This window comes from Convolutriloba macropyga, chromosome 15 (genome assembly GCF_964194025.1).
Source record: "Convolutriloba macropyga chromosome 15, txConMacr16.3, whole genome shotgun sequence".
Lineage (NCBI taxonomy): Eukaryota > Metazoa > Xenacoelomorpha > Acoela > Convolutidae > Convolutriloba > Convolutriloba macropyga.
The window spans coordinates 25,893,299-25,914,961 of NC_134482.1; the positions used below are offsets into that span (position 1 = coordinate 25,893,299).

The 21,663-nt window shown below is 39.4% G+C and overlaps 1 protein-coding gene across 1 annotated transcript in view; it reads right to left on the minus strand.

Moving 5' to 3' along the window:
• Positions 1–21,663, minus strand: part of LOC142354378 (uncharacterized) — a 63,774-nt gene that overhangs the window by 5,099 nt on the left and 37,012 nt on the right. Inside the window, exons 11-12 of the mRNA XM_075406654.1 lie at positions 21,218–21,398; positions 82–786 (exon numbers count right to left, since the gene is read on the minus strand). Coding sequence (XP_075262769.1) covers positions 82–786; positions 21,218–21,398 — 886 coding nt within the window. The remainder of the gene's footprint in view (positions 1–81; positions 787–21,217; positions 21,399–21,663) is intronic.

Sequence of the window (21,663 nt, forward strand, 5' to 3'; positions counted from 1 at the left end):
TTCAAAGTACTGGTTACTTGTTATGCATTCCGTATTATGGAACACGTATGCAAAGTGATAATGCAACTGCGACAAACTAACCTCACGTTCTTGCTGCCCTTGCTTGGTGTCTTGGGTGACTTGGGCGGCTCCGAGGGCGGACGAGGCAAGGCGGGTGAAGTAACACTGCTAGCACAACTATTATTATTAACCTCATCCTGTAAGGCCACTTGTTGATGCCTGGCAGAATTGGTTGTGGTGTTTGAGTGACTTAAGGATACGTCACCTTCTAAGGTTGCCAGGGGTGCTTTAGGGTATGCGTGGACACGTGAAGCATTGTAGCCGTAAGCGAGTGCATGTTTGATAACACTCGTCTCTTCGATATCGCTGACAAATTGACCCGGGATAGAGCTGGGATACTCGTTGTTCTTGGAAGTTTTAGTTGTTTGAGTTAGTAGGTATGCTGTGTCAAACTGAGCGTGATTTGATGAACCAAATGAAGGTTTTGCAGAAGCAGCGTTGGTTGCAAGGGTTTTAGTAAAATTGTTTTGCGCGTTTGCACTTGTTAATTGGGGGTTGATTGGTGTTACGGGTGGGGGAGAGCGGGGGAGTAAGGAGGAGGAAGTATCATCAAGGTTGTTGTTACTTTCTTTGCTATTGTTTCTTTCCAACCTCAATATTGCATTCGTGGTGTTGATATTGTTGTTCACATTGCTGTCGTAGTTCCCATTCACATCGCTTGTACTGTTGTTAGTTGTGGTACTGTCTGGTTGCTCAAGGATAGATTTGAAACTGCTATGCGTTGACCTGAGGCACAGAACCCGAATTAGGAAGTTCCAGAGATTCTAGTCGATTGCGCGCTTAGCCGAAAGAGAACTGATAACTCATTACCCTGTTTGATAAAAAGTTCTTAATAAATTGCACATAAAAACATACCCGTCGGATTCCCCGAAAATAGCCACAATTGATTCCGTAACCCAGATTTGGATTGAAAAAAACAGAAAAAATTGTTTGATGTACAAAAATATTTTTAAAGAGCGAACCTCATTTCAATTTGTTGTTAGACATACTCCTGTTTTATAATGAGAGAATACACTGGCTAGTATTTCAAACGAAGCATTAGAGACGGAAACTAAAACTTATAGGAATAAAGTTCAAGTAGCAGGCATCTAAAATTGGGCTTTATGGGTTTATCCTGTTTCTATTTTGATTTCGTTTTTCTAGACCGATTCTTTAGATTGCTTTAATGAGCAACTTCTGTTTAAAAAACCTTTTTAGTAGAATGAGCAAAAAAAGAAACTAGACTGGACAAGTACAAAAAAATTCTATGCAAAATGTCGAAAACGCGGCAAAATGAGGTAAAGCGAAGCATATTTTTATTCGATGAACTAAAAAAATAAATAGGATTGCTATAATGGCCGGCTGAGGGAGGCTATTTAAAAAAATCAAGAGAAGGCCAATAATAGTCTACGTTATTGCTTTGCGACTATCAACTTCGAATAGCAATGATAAAACTTACCCCGCAGATTGCCAGAAAATAGCCACCGTTGATTCCCATAACCCCGATCGGGATTGAAAGAAGAGAAAAAATAATGAAAAATTGATTTCTGTAGAAAAACAATTTTGAAGCGCAAATTATTTTGATGTCATTTAGTAGTTGAACATTCTCCTGTTAAATAGTGAGACGATACAGAGTTAGTATCAATACCAATTAGCATTAGAGATGGTAACTAAGACTTATAAGAACCAAGTTCGAGAGTAGTATATATATATATATATGTGGTATAGTAATAATGCAGGGGGGGGGGGACATTTCCAAAAAGTTCTGACCAAGACGGGATTCGAACCCGAGACCTTACGATTATTAAGCTCATTGGACTGACCCCTGCGCCAAGGAACCATGCACGAAGCTGAATACTTTTCCTAACTTATGTTCTAGCAGTTGGAATTGATTCAGCTGCACACTCTTTAGCTAATTTATTGTGCGTTCTTTTGTCCGCTGACATTTAAATTGTAGAATAATTATTCCATTCTTTGATGTTATGTCTATTATGTGATGTTACGCTTCATGTTTATTATTTTTGCTTGGTTGTCGGTAAATTAAGACGTCTAGTTTAACCGAGGGTTAAAAGATCCAGGTTTCTCGTGAAAATGCGACATGATTCATCAGTCTAGACTTGAAAAGTTATTGTTTTTACTGGATTCTTTGTAAACCATTCATTCGTTTAGCTACCCTCCAGACTTAAAGCCTGTTTTTCTGACAGTGTTTAATTGAGAGCGAATGGAAAACATGCAAGCGAATATGGACAAGACTACTGGTAAGTTATATACAATGTATTTTTTTCCCGAAGCAAGTGCTTGGCTTGAATTGCGGTTAGTGAATTCTGTTTTTAACCCCTTAATCTTTTGTCCAACAGACCGGATGAATGAATAAAGACATGTTTTCTATTTCATGGGGGGGTGGGGTGGGGTGGGTAGTATTTGAAACCCATTCACAATTTAGCGATATAATCTGTTTCGGTGAAAGATAACAAGGAGGGGATAAATTGTCTGAGGGTACTCTGTAAGAAGAATATATCTGTGACAGCGTTCTGTAGGGAAAGTTGACATATCATCAGGAAGGAGTGTGCGTAAATAGTTTTCAAAGGTACTCTGACAACAAAGTGGTTACGAGAAATGACTTCCAGAAAATTAACATGGCATCGGGGGTTGGGGTGGAAAGTAATCAGAGATTACTCTTTTTCATCAAAATATGTTTCAGTCACGACTCGCTCCTGTCGCAGATATGGGATCATGGATTTGTGCAACTGTGATAAATGTCTCAAACCAGAAACACGCAGTACTCCATGCCCCTGTACCAATTGTGTTCTTATGGTTCGACCGGTGCCAATCGAGATTGAGGACTCTGACGATGATGAGAATGTTACTGTGGTTGAAACCGAGTTTCAGCAGGCCGTACCAAGCGTTGCGGATGCATCAAATGTTGCGTGTCCAGAAAACAATTCAGGACGACACGATCAACGTGTGGTTCTAGCGGTCTTGTCCCAGCCTCAGGTATCAAAAAAACAGATGATCTCAAAGCCGCGCAAAGTGCAAAAACCAAGAGCTGCCAAGTCCTTTGCGAAAAAACTTAGTGTCAAGGTACTTTTCAAAAAACTGATAAGCTTTTACTGGTGATATCAAGTGTTTGTGATGAACTTGTCTGCGATGTGTTTTCCAAATAACTGATAAACTTTCGCTCAGTTTTGTTTTTTTTTCGAAGAACTGATCAATTTTTGCTGGTGCTTTACTGATTCTTTAATCATGATGAGCTATAATAAAAGTGGACGTCTCCGTTTTCATCAGTTCAGACATATATCTTTGTCAAAATGGGAAAAAAGGAATCATAATCAGTTTTTGATTGGTCGGGTGTTGAATTACACCTACCAGAGCTATGAAAAAAAACTTTGTCCTATACTCATAAGAGTATTGGTTGTAAGCATTTTTTTTACTTTTACGTCTAAGGTATGAATAGAATATTTCAGGGACTTTTGGCTACATATACAAAAAGGAGCATTTAACAATAACTGCTTTGACACTAGATGAATCTAGGGCACCTAAGCAGACTTGCTGGTACTTTTCAGGAGTATCGGTTCAAAGCATATTATAATTTGACACTCGAGGCACTAGTAGTAAATCGACGCTTTTATAAAAGGTACCTGTGGAGTACCTAAACAATTTTTGATTTGCTTCTACAAACAAGGCGGGTTTAAAATCAACTCGTGCCCGGGCCATTAAAACCCTGTATGGCACCTAGCCGATTTTCATTTGCACCTACAAACAGTTTTAGTGGGAATAGACCGTTTTTTAGCGTTTTCTAGAAAGCCCGTAAGGGTTAAAAAGACAAATGCATTCTTAGCTATCCTATCTAGTGCCCCATCCAATAAACACTTAGCGTATTCTAGAAAACCTGCAAGTGTGAAAAAAACATAGGCATTGAATTCTAACCTATCTAGTGCCTATCCATTAAATGCTTAGTAAATGCAAGAAAGCCTCTTAAGAGTGAAAAAAACATATGCATTGAATCCTATCCTGTCTGGTGCCTATCCAATAAATCACTTAGCGTATTCTAGAAAGCCTGTAAGGGAGAAAAAGACAAGCATTGAATCCTATCCAATGAGTTTTTAGTATATTCTAGACAACCTTTAAGGGTGAAAAAAGACATATGCATTGAGTCCTATTCTATCCAGTGTCTAACCAATAAACACTTAGTGTATTCTTAAAAGCCTGTAAGGATGGAAAAAGACATATGCATTCTTAGCTATCCTATCTATTGCCTATCCAATAAACACTTAGTATATTCTAGAAAGCCTGTAAGGGTGAAAAGAGACATATGCATTGAATCCTATCCTATCCAGTGCCTATCCAATGAAAACTCAGTATATTCTAGAAAGCCCTAAAGGGTGAAAAAAGACATATGCATTGATTCCTATTCTATCCAGTGCCTTTCCAATAAACACTTAGTGTATTCTAGAAAGGCTGCAAGGGTGAAAAAAGACATATGCATTGAGTCCTATTCTATCCAGTGTCTAACCAATAAACACTTAGTGTATTCTTAAAAGCCTGTATGGATGGAAAAAGACATATGCATTCTTAGCTATCCTATCTATTGCCTATCCAATAAACACTTAGTATATTCTAGAAAGCCTGTAAGGGTGAAAAGAGACATATGCATTGAATCCTATCCTATCCAGTGCCTATCCAATGAAAACTTAGTATATTCTAGAAAGCCTTTAAGGGTGAAAAAAGACATATGCACTGATTCCTATTCTATCCAGTGCCTTTCCAATAAACACTTAGTGTATTCTAGAAAGGCTGCAAGGGTGAAAAAAGACATATGCATTGAGTCCTATCCTATCCATTGCCTATCCAATTTAACTTGTACATATGAAGAGTTTTGGTGAAACATACTTTGTGTATTGGCTCCTAAGCTACCTGCTGGTTGCCTAAGCGAGTTTTAACTTGTACATATAAAGAGTATTGGCCGAAAATAACTTGTGTATTCGATCCTAAGCTACCTGCTGGTTACCTAAGCGAGTTTTAACTTTATCATTTAAAGGGTATTGGTGAAAAATAACTTGCGCATTTGGTCCTAAGCTACATGCTAGTTGCCTAAGCGGGTTTTCACTTGAACATATAAAGAGTATTGAAGAAAAATATCTTGTGTACTTGGTCTTAAGCTACGCCCTAGAGCAGTGTGGGAAGCAGAAGGGTGAGCGAAGCGGAGAGCAATCCAGGGAGAGCATGACAGAGCGAGGGCGGAGCAGGGCGGTGGATCAACGCTGGGAGCGAGGGTAGAGCAGAACGGAACGGAGAGCAAAGCTGAGAGCAAGTACTGAGCAGGATGGGTATGGGAGCAAAAGCTGGGAGCAAGGAGGAAGAAAACGATGCTATGGTTAGTTCTGTTAAAACTTTCTATCTTTTTTTACGGCAAACTTTTTTTAAAACTTTTTTCAATCTCCTCGGAAGGAATTATTCTTTCCACTTCATTAGATGCTGCTCTTATTTGTACAATTAATTGTTCATGGTTTCTATATTTTGAGGAATTTATTATAAAGTCTTGTCTGGAGAAACAAGTATTGAGATAAACAGTCTAAAGAGTAGCAGGAACTGTACTCGCTTGACGCCAGTAAACTCTTTGCCTTCTTGACTTTGGCAACCCCAATGATCAGGAAGCGGACCTTGCTGGTTTAGAGAAACCCCATTGCGAAAATTAGACGACACCAGTTCACAAACTTTTAACACGCACCACCATTCACAAACACTCACTGAGCTCACTTAGACACTTAGATCAGTTGTAGGGTAGATTATGACAGATTGCTACAATCAACACAGATGATCTACGGAGGTAACTATGAACATGTGCTTTTCGCGTCTCTATACCATGGCAACGAAGAAAGAACGCTTTTCTCCTGATTCTCAACGCGCACTTTTTCCGCGCTTATCTTTTACGATGTAAAACTTATTCATCCATTCCCCTGCAGCCTACCTAATTTATTCATTCATAACCTGGTCCCCCCTGCAGCCTACCTAATCGATACTTAGCATTTCTCAAAAGGGGTATAGGGGGTGAAAAAAACTTATGCATTCATACCTGGTCCCCCCTGCAGCCTACCTAATCGATACATAGCATTTCTCAAAAGGGGTATAGGGGGTAAAAAAAACTTATTCATTCATACCTGGTCCCCCTGCAGCCTACCTAATCGATACTTAGCATTTCTCAAAAGGGGTATAGGGGGTAAAAAAAACTTATTCATTCATACCTGGTCCCCCCTGCAGCCTACCTAATCGATACTTAGCATTTCTCAAAAGGGGTATAGGGGGTAAAAAAACTTATTCATTCATACCTGGTCCCCCCTGCAGCCTACCTAATCGATACTTAGCATTTCTCAAAAGGTGTATAGGGGGTAAAAAAACTTATTCATTCATACCTGGTCCCCCCTGCAGCCTACCTAATCGATACTTAGCATTTCTCAAAAGGGTATAGAGGGTAAAAAAAACTTATTCAATCATACCTGGTCCCCCTGCAGCCTAACCAATCGATACTTAGCATTTCTCAAAAGGGGTATAGGGGGTAAAAAAACTTATACATTCATACCTGGTCCCCCCTGCAGCCTACCTAATCGATACTTAGCATTTCTCAAAAGGGTATAGAGGGTAAAAAAACTTATTCAATCATACCTGGTTCCCCATGCAGCCTACCTAATTGATACTTAGCATTTCTCAAAAGGGGTATAGGGGGTAAAAAAAATTATTCATTCATACCTGCTCCCCCTGCAGCCTATTTAATCGATACTTAGCGTTCCTCAAAAGGGGTATAGGGGGTAAAAAAACTTATTCATTCATAATCTGCTCCCCCCCTGAAGCCTACCTAATCGATACTTAGCATTTCTCAAAAGGGGTATAGGGGGTAAAAAAACTTATTCAATCATACCTGGTCCCCCCTGCAGCCTACCTAATCGATACTTAGCATTTCTCAAAAGGGGTATAGGGGGTAAAAAAACTTATTCATTCATACCTGGTCCCCCCTGCAGCCTACCTAATCGATACTTAGCATTTCTCAAAAGGGGTATAGGGGGTAAATAAAACATTCATTCATATCCTACTGTGTAATGATTTGGATAGTGTGTTTTGTTGCAGAAAAATTTTTGTCTTCACTTGGAGGTGAAGTGAAAAGTTTTTTTCATTTACGGTACGTAGGCTCAACCCGAAGGGAGACAACCACATTACCACATTTATGATTGTCATAAACGGTAGATAGAATCATAAGTTTATAGTGGTGTAGCACTATCAGAGTCCAAGTCAATTACTGAATGCTTCCTGAGTTTCTGAGGGATATCACCGTCATCACTGGAGACAAATTCAAACTTTTTCTTGGTTGTCAAAAATACTTTTGGGGTATTATTGAGGACGCTGTTCTCATCTAGATTTGATTCTGACCTACACTTTTGTTTTTTTCTTGGCGCATCAGGAGGGTTTTCGAGGGAAAATACTTCTGAAGTAGAGCAAATGTCGCGACAACTTTCACTTCGATCTGATTCCTCAGCTTCATCGTCAATAAATAAGCACCTGTCGTGGTCGAAATCATCTTGCTCGCTCAACAGTTCAAAGTCGATCAGGTCTTCTTCAAGTTCATCATCGCTGTATGATCGTTGGTTGAGACCTGGGTCAGGCGGAGACCAGAACTCCTGCAGCTCTGTTTGTGGAGTGTACTGAGTAGGCGGTGGGCTCTGTTCCATGGAAGACTCTGCCAGGACTTCGTTGTCACTCTCATCGCTTGCACCCCACTCTGGATTGCAAGTAATCTGTCGGGCAAACATTTCATCTAGCAATTGCTTATGTCCGAATGGTAGCGTTGTTAATTTGTCCTGGCAAATATAACGCTTGTCGTCGTATCCAGACAACGATTTTTTATTGGTGACAACTGTCATCAACTGGTGTTTGCTTGATGCAATTCTTGTTTTTAGCAGGCGTACTGTTTCTCCACCCAAGAGAACCTGCTTGTACAATTCATGAGTCATTCTCTGCCGCGCGTCTCTGGTGACCCCTTTAGCTGACTGCTTCGTATCACCTGTGAAAGTTTTTAACATAGATTGAACACCTGATTTCACCTGTAGCCACTAGACAACAGAAACTGACTTTGGAAAAAGTTTGAACCATCGATTACGTCTTCTCACGTCTTCTCATCGTAATATATGCAAAAGAAAAACTGGTGAGTATATAAAGAAATATTTACCTTCGGAAAGTTTGATCGAGTAGAGCTTGGGCTTGAGACCTACAAACTCAGAAACTGTGCGACCAGCCATTTCATCCTTGAACTTGAGCGTCACTTTTGCATTGCTTCCATCGTATTGTGGATGGTTCCTTGGGAAGTTGGAGAAGTCAAAGAGCTCTGTCAATTGTTTTGATTCTATATCTGCAAAAAAGTCCTCTGTTTGCACCTCAAAAACAAAGCTGTCAGTGTCAGAATAAAGCAGTTTGCAGTCAAAGTTCTGTTTCATGGTTTTGTAGTGGAACTCGTACATAAATTTTTTTGAGAGGTCTAGGATACACGCTCCAAAAATTGTAGGTTTGTCCCATAAAATTTCGGTCTGGTTGAGACTTACTGTAGCCAAATCGTCAGCAAGGATTTGAAAAGTTTTCAGCTCAGGTCTACTAGTCCATTTTAAGGCTTCTTGTTCATCACGTACCATCTTGACTTTAATCCGGTTGCGTTTGCCTTCACATGTTTTCCCAAAAGCGCTGTTTACCATGAGCTTATAGAAATTCTCTTCAAATTTGTTCTGGGCTTCCTTGCGCTTTTGAGTGTTCAGCTGAACGTACGGCGCCAGCCATTTGGACTGTTTGAATGCAAGTGCTCGATGAACTTTGGTTACTTTCAGCCCTAGCTCAACGTACAACTTGAGTGTCTGATAATGCAGAGTATATTTCGTTTTTGGGAATAGAGTTTGAATAAGTTTTTTATTCGAAGGAGGCGCGTTCACTTGCATCTGCTCAAGGAGTTCTCGTTGGTAGTCACTCAGCCAGTATGCATCAATTTTGTCCTTCGTTGGTGCTAATGGGAAGTCAGAGTGTAGATTGTGAAGATCGACGGGATAGTCCAGATTTACTTCTACGATGTAGCCAACATCACTGTCATCTGCAGTCTCTAGAATTTTGTTGATTAGTTCAGGTTCAATTTCTGAATCCCATACCTGATCGAAATAGTCAAAATCGTTAAGTGGTAAGCAAAACTTTTCCATCACTCCACCATAAAGATTGTTTGCGTCGATCATTATAATGAAGGTTGACGGATTCGTTGCATCAAAATTATCAAGATATTTATTGTTGGCTACTGCCAATCTTTTACTGTAAACGGAACTGATCCCTCCGCGGATCAGATTTTCTACCATGTCTAGGTGCTCGCGCTGGGTTAGCAACTCTATGGGGGCTTTGCAGGTTTTCAGCATTGCGTCGCCTGATAGATTCGATGCAGTATAGTATTGGCAGCAGTCCAAACCATATGTTTCGTAACAAACCTTTCGGAAGCAGACAACAATTGCCGCTAACAGAAAAACGTCTGTTTGCAGATAAATGTCGTAGTATTCACCGACAGTACTACATTCAAAAATTTTAAATACTTCTACTGCGTGCTCGTATTCTTCTTGTGTTACGTTAACTTCAAACTGATGTAAACTGTTGGTCCACAGAGAACGCGGAGGCAGCTTGGACTCCTCCAGTTTGTTGAAGTTGTCAATATAGCTGTAAGGGAAGAAGCCTTTTTGCTTCAACTTGTCGACAGCACTTTCTGGCCATTCACTGAAGTGCTGCACCAGCAACTTGAAAGCTTCAGCTGGCAGATTTTTAGCCAATGAGTCAAGAGATGAAGGCATGAACCGAAAAGAGTCCAACAGTCTTATGTTTTCGTATACTGGTCGTTCCTTTTTGTTTTTGTCTAACCGCATTTTTATGAAAACTCCAATTTCGAGTGCTATATATTTTTCATCTGTGGTTGGGACTATTGTAACTCGGTTTCGCATGTTGCTTCCTTGAAGTGCTAGTATTATGTGGTGGAGATCATAGTTTGAAAGATTATGCGCAAATACTGGCGTGAAGTTCAAAAGTTTCCGGTTGATGTTACATTCATTATGAGCCCAGCCAAGAAACTCACCCGTGAAGTGACAATGGTCTAGCACTGTTGGGTGTTCGATCGATTGATCTAATGGAGATTCGCAAATCCAACAGTTCTCAACGTTAGTTCTTGCTATTGTCGGTATGCCGTCAAAGTATCTGTTTTGTTGTTTCTTGACATATATTGTCTTGGCCATCTTCTCGAGCGACTCCACAAATTGCTGCATTACTCCAGGACCTCGTTCACCTTCAAAATGAAATGGTTCTTCTTGACCTTGTGCAATGAACAGCAAGGCATAGCTGCATGGTTTGTGTATTTCAATAACTCTTGAATCGGAGAACTGTGGGTCGTTTCTACAAGTCGTGACCGGCTCAATGATTGACTCGAGATCGAAAAAGCCAACCACTGGAGCAAACCAGAGCGCTGGTAGTTTTCTAAAGGTGAAGGAGTTTTTGTTCTCAGCTGGCATTCGCACAATAGCTGGCTTCTTCTCTTGACAAGATATGTGTTTTTCGTATCTTGCTTTTGAACTACAGACATGAAAACAGTTCCTGCACAGATGATTATCAATGCGTAGAACTCTTTTCCTCACTTTGTGATCTAAGCTCTTCAAGTTTCTGATCAGGACGTAGTGATGCATGGTTCCATCGCTTAGAAGAAGTAAATCGAGATTGAATTCACAATCGAGTTTTTTTGAGACACGGAAGGGGATCAGTTTTTCGTCTGAGTACCTAAAGTTGAACGCGTGTTTTAGTTTCCAATCAAAAGAGGAGTGTGAGAGGGGGAATATATATAACCAATGAAAACAATTATACGATGCTTTTATTTCAAATATAATAAAGCATAACTTACCGAAACACGTTTACACGCACGTTGTTCAGCTCCTCAAATCGACTCATCTGGTGAAATCCCATGGGCATGTAATACTGTCCAATTGGCTGCTTGGCAATTTTGTTTTCGGGCCCATATGTATGAGGGCTAGTAATTTGTCGACTTGAGGTTCCTTTTGGCACAAGTCGTGGCCCATACTTCAAATGATATGCCGCTGTGAAGCAATATAAAAAGCAGTTTTCATCTTCCCTGTTTCTGATGTTCAGAAGAGCTGACGTTTGCGAGAGCTTATGTGGTAACGCTAAGTACGATGAGCCCTCGATTGGCTTCGATTTTACTGTGCGAATTTCAATTTTAATTATCTGATCCAAAGTCCAACCGCTACCATGAGATGCAAAGCTGTTAAGTGACAAAAGCATCTGTTCAACCATTTGGTGAAAACTTTCGTCTGCAATGCCTCCGAAGTCAACTCGTTCCATTTTTGACTGCACATGAATTGTTATCTTGTGTGATTCCTCAGACAAGTCTTCTGAGTCTTCAACTGGTTTTCTGAGCTGTATCACAGCTCCAAATTGGATTTTCTGAGGACTCTGCTGCACACTTATTCTGACAATGTTCTTGATCTCTTCACTTTTAACCTGCATGGCGTGTAACAGGTCAATCTCGCGGACACCCACTTTCACTTCGTACTCCCTCATGCTGTTTCCGAAAGCTTTTTCAACTGGTAGTAGTCCGTTTTCAGAGATCGTGTCTGCGTCAACGTTCCATGTTGGCAAACCATGGACGTTATTCATATGTTCCATGTAGTCAAGGTCTCTGCTGAAGATTTTGTTACAGTAAAGACAGTATCGAGGATTGGTCTGTCCGTGTTGAACCGTCACATGGCCTCTCATTTCATATAAGCTTTGGGTCTCATAGCCACAGTCATGACATTCGAACGAGTTGCGGGGGGCGTAAATTTTCTGTGAATTGTTTTTCTGTGTCGTCGGAGGCTTCTTTTATCAGAAAGCTTTTTTTGACAAATGTCGCAAACTATTGGGTTCATTTTTGAACAAAACTTCAGCTTATAGCGCTAAAAACCCTCAGCTGTGAAGAGAACAGGATTGAAAGCAGTAAAATTAGAGTTTAAAAATAAGAGCAGAAAGATTTTAGTCAACTGATCAGTAGAAAGTAAGGCAAAAAGCAATGAGTGAAAGACTGCTTCATGTAATCAAAGTAATCCGCATATCTTTAGCCAATCAGCTGAAAGCAAACTTTATTTATTTGTTTTAAGCAAGCTTTAATCACAATACGCGTCAACAAAATTTTATGTCCTCGGGGGGACTTATTGACATTGTGTAAGATCTCGCTTGGCGGCTGTCCTCTGAAAAAATTCAACTATCTAGAGCTGCTTAGGCTTATGTTTATCTGAAGACTATAAAATCAACATATCTGGGGGCTTTCTGTCTGTAAAATTTAGAGATTTCAGACGTAGTTTATTTGCCTTTCTCAGAGATTAAAGAATGTTTATTAGAAATTGACATTGAACCGCTATTTCAACTTTTTGGCTTTGTATTTTTTTGGATTCTCAGAATTATATATCTAATGAACTTTCAGAATTTTTTTGGAGAAATTTTAATTCATATGTTTAACAAATGACAGCAGCTGCATCTCATTTACATCAGGAATATAGGGAAAGTAATCAGTCATAAGATAGTGAGCAATATATATGCAAAAAAGTCCACACAGTTGCGAGTTCGCGCATTGCAAGGGTTTTCCGGTTTCTCGTCTATCTTCCATAAGATCCACATATATAGTGTCCGCACTGATACCCTTTAGGTGATCGCAAATATGCTTATACGAATAAATTGGTAAAGCCAAAGGGTCTGCAAAGTAGATAATTGGAGACGCATATCTTTTGGCTAACACAAGCCAATGTGTACCAATTGATGCAGCAGGTGAAGCGTTGACAATAGTAAAAGAATTTGGCGACATTTTCAGGGGGAAGTTGTCTGCGGCATAGACACCGTTGAATTTATGTTTCAAGTGTTTGCATTGCTGTATCAACTTGAATATCTGATCTTCATCCATTAGCTCATAGGCAGAGAGTTTTTGGAAACGTTTCTTGCAGAATCGATGTATACTGTTGAACATTTTTCTCCCAAGAATAATATTTCAATGTTGTTTGCTAATGCTGCACCGAACTTAAGTTCGACTGATAATGATGAATTTGTTAATTCGGGGTGAATGAAATCATGCGTGGCTTCTTGTGTACTCGTAAGATCAAACACCATTATATAATGGCGCGGGAAATCAGCCAAGGATATACCGTGACCATTTTCAATGAAAGCCAAGGCTCCCATTGAATTGAAGTATAGCCTTTTGTCGTCTCTGGTCGACATTGGCGTACCAGCAGTTGCAAATCCATTGCGGTAAACAGTTATCTCATTTAGACCAAACTTTCGATATGAAAATGGATTTTCAGTGTTGGTTCCAATGAAAGCGGCACTTGCAGACATTGCAATAATAAGTCTTCGAATGGGTTCCTTTGTGAAAATATCTTCTTGTTTCCAGCTTTGTTGTCCAGCCGTTGCGAGAAACGCTTTCGAAATAACTTCGTTGTATCGATACATGGCTGGGGTTTTCAGAAGGGTTTTTTCAATTGCTCCCACCACATTATCCGATACTGTCATTTTGCGAACGAACAAATTAGCTTCATCCATTTTCACTTTATAATGCTTTGCACCGTCTTCACTCATTATAAAAAAGTCATCTTGTGATCTTCGGAAAGAGATTCGCATTGTGACACCACATATTAGGTGCTTCTCACATGAGAAAAAGTCTACAGCAACTTTACCGTATAGTGTAAGTTGGATGGATCTTCGAACAAGTAGTTCCCGTTGGGCAATAGAAGCGTTTGGAATTGTGTTGGGATCAGATTCGTATTCGTATCCTTGACATTTCAACCATGTACTTTTCGCGTCTGAGCCATGAGAAAATTCAGTTTCAATGAAACATTTGTGCGCGTAGTGTCCATTAGCTGATGAAATTTTGTTACCGTTAGCTGACACTGTACAATCAGCGAATAAAGAGTGTAAGATATTATTTACGAAGAAAGGTGTGTCGCTTGCATTGGCATCTCCAGTAGTATAACGTAAATTGTTTCCATTGCTTTGCACAATACAGCACTTTACCTCAAGATAAATTTTCTGTAAGTCGATGAAATTGTTTCGGTCTCCAACAATTTCAAATTCCAGTGAAGATCCGGTAGGAGAATAAAGGGGGCCAGTTTTCTGCTCGAAAGCTTGGTCAAACGTAACGAGCAGAGGGGGTTTCTCAAACAAGTCCAATGAACTATGCGTTGCCTCAGATGGGATAACAATGTTAGCGCGCATTTTTGACTTTTGAGAAGAAATCTGATCGACTTCTTTGCAGCTTGGTTTTTGATTAAATGGCGCGTTTAATTGGAGAAGGTTTGTTTTTGTAAGCTTTGCTTCCACGGGACTTCTTTCGTCTAATGACGCGCCGACCGATGCGAAGTGATCCTCCTAATTGTTTTTTTACTGTTTTTGCTACTGTACTTTTTAATGCCTGCTTTGCTGTCTTCTTCTTTGTTGCAAATTCAGCTATCTCGGGCGCTCCTTGCACAAGGAGCTCTCTGCCAATTCGCTTTGCTGCAGGCCAAATAAATCGTCTTGCCAAAGGTCAGGCCACGCGTCCAATGCCAGCAGCCAATGCTCCAAAACCGCTTCCTCTTTGTCTGTAATGTCCTGAGAAGTGAGGTATCGAATTGGATGCTTGATCATTATAGTACGCTTCCATCAGTCAGCTCGTTCTCTGAAATTTAAGACTGACGACAACTTTACCGATTCCAGTGAAAGGTATTAGTTTCCCAGTCTCACTTCTCAGCTCAACTTTGATGCTCTGGATATTGTTTGAAAGTAAACGCTTGTAATCTAAGTTTGTGAAAGTTTTATGGTGAACAGGTGCTACTGTGTTGAGGCTGCCGTTTCTCAAACGTCTCTCCGATTCAATGATTTTGAGAATGGGTACCCGCGAGTCACCCACATGTTGATATTCAATAATGTCGATGTAGACAAAAATAAGCTGTGAGCCACATGTTATATCAACGGGGAAAATACCAAAATGTCTGTTAGGAGAGTTCGGAGCCGCTTTTTCAAAGTTTCTCTTGTAACCAATGTGAACAAAACCATTGTGTGCAGGGGTCCGGGGTCCCCTTGAAACCAAGAATGCTGGGAATTTCATTGTCTTGAAATGACAATCCTTCATTTTCCCCAAATGTTAACACAAGCTTTTGCGTTATCTTGTCGAACTTACGATCGAACTGTTTTAGTCTTGCAATGCGAACAATCTCCGAGACTAGATCTTCCCAGCTGTTGTAAATACCAGTCCGAATTTTTCTGAGTTGTCCTAATCGATTACTCGACTCATTTGGATCGGTCATTGAATTCTTGTAAACAACTATTTCTCCAGAGTTGACGTTATTGATGTTTGATGGAAAAGATAGAGAAGTCAATGCTACTTGCCATTCTCCCTGTAAGTGTATTGGTTGTGATAATTGGTTCCGAAATGCTGCCATAGTATTTTCATTGAAAACGTCCATTGATGCATTTGATAACAAGTCAATTGTAAACTCATTGCTGTTAGAAATCATTGCTCCTCTTCAGTGTTTAACACATTAACTTGTACTAATTCCGGTTCGTAAAACTTCCCTAGGATATTAACGTTGTTTGCGTCAATCAGATTGTAGGTAGGCGGACTTGTTGTAGCCAATCGTAGTACTGTGAAAACTTCGTCTGTATAATTCTGAGTATAACCTTTTCTGAAGGTATCGTCTGGTTTCGCTATTCGTACCAGGTCCCCCTCTTCGAATCGTGGTTTATATTTATTGTTGTCCAAAGCAATCGAAATTAAAAATGGTTCATGTTTTTTGAAAACTTTATTTGGGGCTAACTTTGTGACGCGGTTAACACGACTGTTAATGATATTTACGAAATTGGGAAGCTCCTTTATATAGTTCCAAGTCCATTTTTCTTAAAAGTATCTGTATATAATGTTTTTAAGTGATCGAATATTTCTTTCCGCAAACGCCGATTTGGTTTCGTTTTCGGTTGTATACAAATGAATCTTTTTGTTTTCACAGAAAGTTTTGAACTCGCCTTTGAATTCAGTGCCTTTGTCCGTCCACACTTTCTCTGGTTGTTTCGTCTTGATCATTTTTTTGAAGGCTTCAACGCAGTCTTTTGCATACATCGTTTTCAGAGGTTGAACACGTAAATAACCTGATAAAACGTCAACTGCAACCAATAGATATTTAACCCCATTATTGTGCTTTGCTATTTTGTCCATAGAGGCTACATCCATGGACCAGATCTCGTTTATTCTGTAAGCAACTACCTTCAATCGTGGAAAATTTTTCCGGAATTGACGATATTTGGTGTACGAGTTTTTCGATTGAAGGAATTTCTCAATTTTTTTCTGTGATAAACCCCTTTCCTTTTTGATGTTGGTAACACTTCCAAAGGCTGCTTTTCCTTTTATGTAGACGTTATTTAGTTTTTTGATTTCCACTGAATGGAGTTTTCCAGCTTGTTGGCGTTTTGATTTCTTCCTCTGCGTCTGCGAAGCCTTCCTCATCAAAGCTAGCAGTCTCTGTTTTTTCTGCTCTCTCGACAGAAGGTTTCTGTTCACTGGCTCCTCCATCTGGAAACTGACGTAATTTTTGCTCTTTCTGAACTTTTATGAACTTCTTTGCATAAGTATTACAAGTGAGGTGTGGTGCAAGGTTCAAATAATTCAGCACTTCATAATGGTTATGCGAAAGTTTCGATGATGTTTGTTGTAATGCGTAGAGGAAAGTTGAAGCTGGAATGTTAGTGCTCCTCTCATCGATGAGAATTTCGCCTTCATCGTCCAGAGAAATGTTACGCGATTGGTTTATCTTCTTCAAAATTATTTTTGATTTTTCAAGTTTGTCCTTTTCGAGAAAATTTATGTCATTAATCACATTCTGACTGATTTCATCAAACTCTTTCTGTTTAAACCTATCTGTAATATTTTGCCGTTTTTCTTCCTCATCGGAAACCATGACGTCATCAGTCTGTTGCTCTGTGTTCTGATGAATAACTGCTTCTGGCTGCTCGTGTTTCAATGTTCTCAGCAGAAGCGATAGTTGTTTTGATTTGTTTCGTGCAACTGGGTCCTTCAATATTTGCGAAACCTGAGGTTGTTCAGTTGTAAACATGTTGCGGAGAATAATCACAAATTCTTCAGTTGGCATTTTTCTTCAGATACTCTAGACAAGGTCTGGCAATTAGTCGAATGAGAGAATGCCCTCTCGTTGTTTGGAAAAGCTTACTTCTTTGTAGTGCGTTAAAATGTTTTTCTGAAAGTTGTCGCAGTTGGGATTCGAATTTTTGCAGTTCTTTTTTGTTGATTGAGACAACACCAGAGAGGACGTTCATAACACAATCGCTTAGAAACCAAATGAAATCAATATCTTGGGCTAGGAAAATTCGCTTGCCGCTCGATTTCGGGTTACTGCTGACGCACCAGCGCTTCAGCATAAGCAAGTGTCTCTTTTTCATTCGTAATTGGTGTAATAATGGCTTCCTCCGAAGGAATATAGAAAACTGACGGTTCGGGACCAAAAAGTTGAGAAAATCGTAAGCCTTGACTGGTTTTCGGATCAAGGTCAACAATTAAATGTCCATATGGCTGAGCTGTCGCTAATTTGTATGCATCCTTGAGTAATTGGAGGCAGTTCAACTGTTTTCCGAGATATTCTATTTGTTGAATGTCACGCAATGATTTAAACAGAATGATATGAGTGGTGTTGAGATCAATCGTTCGTGACCACTTGCTCTGTTGGAATAAGTTATGTTTGACATAAATCACGTGGAGTTTTCTGTGTCTTCCCGATGTTGCAATTTTTACGAACTCTTTGTCGTTAAATATTTCCTCGCATGAGTCATCATAAACGAGAAGACAATTCGAAAGTTTCTTTGTTATTTCCAATCCAGAATATTTGATGAACTCGATTTGTGGTATTTTGCATTGCATAGCTGTAAAAATGTCCTGGAACTCTTTGTAGAAGTAATAAATTTTGGGAAATCTTGGGTAAAAAGATGAACTTTGCAACATGTTGAAAATTAGGTCGGTTTTCCCTGAACCACTCGGGCCTACAACTGCCATGAAGATTCTATCGTTTGTAAGAATAACTTTATTCATAGTTTGGGGTTTGGCAAAATATAACCAACTAGACTCGAAAGCAGTGCAATCCAAATTGACTTCTCCTCACAACTTTCTGATATCAAGAATAGCATGGCGAAACAAAGACTGATCATGAGCACTATAATACTCACTTGAACAAAGAATATGACCTCTGATCGAGGGACTATGGTGTTGGAACAGCACCGCCATGGTGGTCTCTCTCGGTTTCCATCATCGAAAACCAAGTTTGTAATACCCCCATCAATTTCATCTCTTACAACTCGGTTTGTCATTTTTCAAATCAATACTAGGCTAGTGTTTTGAAATGTGTAAAACGGTAAAATGACAAATTTTTTTGAATTGGCTTCCTATTGCAGCTCGACTGTGATTGGTTGTTTTAGTTTACTTTACATGTACTCATCGCGCGCAAAGCACTTTGAAGCTAATAAAATATTAGGGGACATTTTTTCATAGTTTGAAATTCATAAATGCCCCCATCTGTAGTTCGAAGCCAGAATATATACATGTTTACTGGAAAGTACATATTTACTACATATGTACCCACCTCTCTCGCAAATTTACTACATATGTACCTACAACCAATTTAATATGTAAAGTAAGCGTAGATAACGGGTCCAGAATATATACAAATATAACCTCATAGATTTTATACACCTTTGGCCCAGTGGTACAAGATCGGCTTCCCATGCACTAGATCCGGGTTCGAATCCCACCGTGGCGAAGATCCTTTTCTCAAATGTCCCATCTATCCTTGCATACATGATTATTCCCTATCTTAAAACATGTAATGTCCCCCCCCCGTAGTGGTCACTACACAGCTATGTATACTACTGGCATCTAAAACTGGGCTCTCTGTGTTTATCCCGGTTTATCCCATTTCAATTTCTGATTTCGTTTTCTGATACTGTCTGTGTTCATTTTGAATTGTTTTGCTGAGCAACTGCTGCATAGAAACAGTTTTAGCAGAATGAGAGGAGAGCGAAACTAGCCTAGAGAAGTCAAAACGATTTCATGCAAAATGTTTAACAAGCTGTGAACTAAAGTAAAGCGAAAAATTTCTATATGACGAAGTAAAAACACATAGCAGGACAAGTCCTGACGTACAATTCAAAGCATTTTCATTGAATAAACAAAAAACTAGACCTAACACGGACTAGGATTGAATTGGGAAAACCATTTCTAAAAAATCAAAGCAGAAAAAAACAAAATCAATGTAAAAATGCCGCATGTGAACAAAAACAGAAATAGAAATTGGGTTCAAACAAAAAACTAGGCCTAGAATAAACTATTAATGGATTGTGAAAACCATTTAGAAAAAAAGTTGATCCAAAAAATCGAAAAAAAACATTAAAAATCGAAGTGAAATTACCACATGTGAACAAAAAACCACTAGCGAAAAAGCAAATTTTTGTCCAAACACTGTTTGCTCACTGTGCTTTAAAATTAGAGCGAAAAAATTTCACGCCGCAAAACCACTCGCTTTTTCGCTCCATTTCCTGTTTCGGCGTGACCAAAACCACTACTCCAATTTGACTTCAAAAATCATGAAAATGTGTGAACAGATCTTAAAAAAAAAGACAGCGCCTCAAAACAATTCAAATTTTTTGAAATTTAAAAAGTAGGACCGCAATAATAGCCGCCCGGAATTGCTGAAGTGACTATTAAACAGAATGATATTCGGTGAACAGAATAGATCCAGACCAACTTCGAGTAATATTAAGAATTAAAAAACTGGGGTCGAAATATGTTTGGCATGAAAACTAAATAAACTTTGCTCTAACGAAAACGTCCTCAATTTTGACTCGAAAAAACAGGTTGAATTGGGAAAACCAAATCAAACTTTTTGAATTGTAAAAAAATAGTAGCGCTATAATAGCCGGTTGAGAAGCTGAGGCGGCTATTAATTAAAAATTGTAACATAGACCCACTATCGGCCGACCAATAGCTCCCGATTGACCATCGATGTCTTTGCTTTTTGGCTGTAGCTAGCGAACACATACGCTAGTCTTTTTGCTTACTATACAGAAGTGGAGCTTATAAGTGCGGCGGGGGGTCAAATATCACCCTTTGAACTATGAATATCCGCCTTCTCAAGTATTTCTCAGTAGATTTGATAGGCCGTAGAGAATGCCCTACTGCTTTGCCAGTTTATCCTATTCTCGCAGACCGAAAGTCAATTTGAAGTAAGCAAAAGAAAGATCTGGAATATTCTATTTAAAGAGTCAAAACGGTCAAACAAAAATTTTCCATAAAAACGTTTTAAAATTCTGAATAAAAGACACGTTTTAAAATTACTAATTACTTCAAACTTCGTTCAAGAGCATTGAAGAGCTTCTAATATCAACCGACTTCTAATATCAACTCCACACTACTACAATAATTGCTTTAAACTTCGTTCGAGAGCAATTACTAAAACCAAGACTCCTGCTCGTATAATAAACCAAGACTCCTATTCTCTCTGGGCAGCTTTTTAGGGGCTTTACTAAGCTCTAAATACACGGCTTATCAAATCTACTGAGAAATGTTTGAGAAGGCAGATATTTATAGTTCAAAGGGTGATATTTGACCCCCCGCCGCATTTATAAGCTCCATTTCTGTACTAGTAAGCAAGTCGTATAATAAACCACTCTATCGCTAATTGCTAACACAAGAATTTCTATACAATTTTAAAAACTAGATAGACCTAAAATATCAACAGAAAGCGCGCTCAATTGCTTTCAGCTGTTCAAAAATGTGAATGTGAGTGATTCAGAGTACGCAGAAATCAAGAGCTCGAGCGTAGAAAAAACAACGCGGAAAGAGAAGCAAAAACCTGTCAACGGCCAGCTTAACAAAACAATCATGCACAGCGATGAAGTAGTTAATTCAAATTTTGTTTGAGATCCATACAAAGTCAGATTAGTGTAATTTACATACCAAGCGCTAGTCATTACCAGACAGCCTATGTTACCTATCAAAAAAGAATGAAATCTTACCTAATGTTTAGGGAAATATTCAAACGGATACACCGGTAGATACTGATACCTGGGAGTTCTTGCCGATTTTCGAGGACTGTCGGTTGTAAGTTTGAGAGGACTGCTGCCATGACTACAGATATCCAGGCTGCCTATGCTCTTGGATCGGCTGCTCCTGCGCCTGGGCGAACACGCGGAGGACGACCCTGCCGACTCGCCACCCGCATTGACCCCTGTTCCAATTGCGCCATCTAAAAGATAAATAATTGAATAAATTATCGCCATACAATTCACAAAATCGGAAAATATGCAGAACAATTTTTATTTTGAAGCAATGCAACATCAAAGCAATTCATCGCAGCAAGTTCATCCACTACCCCTGAGCTTAGCCCAGTTGGAATATAAACCCCCCTTTATGTCTGCAATAGGTTCAACCCGGGCAGCAAGAGGAAATCAAGACAAAAAGGGTCTTTTCTACCTACACAGATTACAAGACAAAACAGTGCAAGGCAAGAT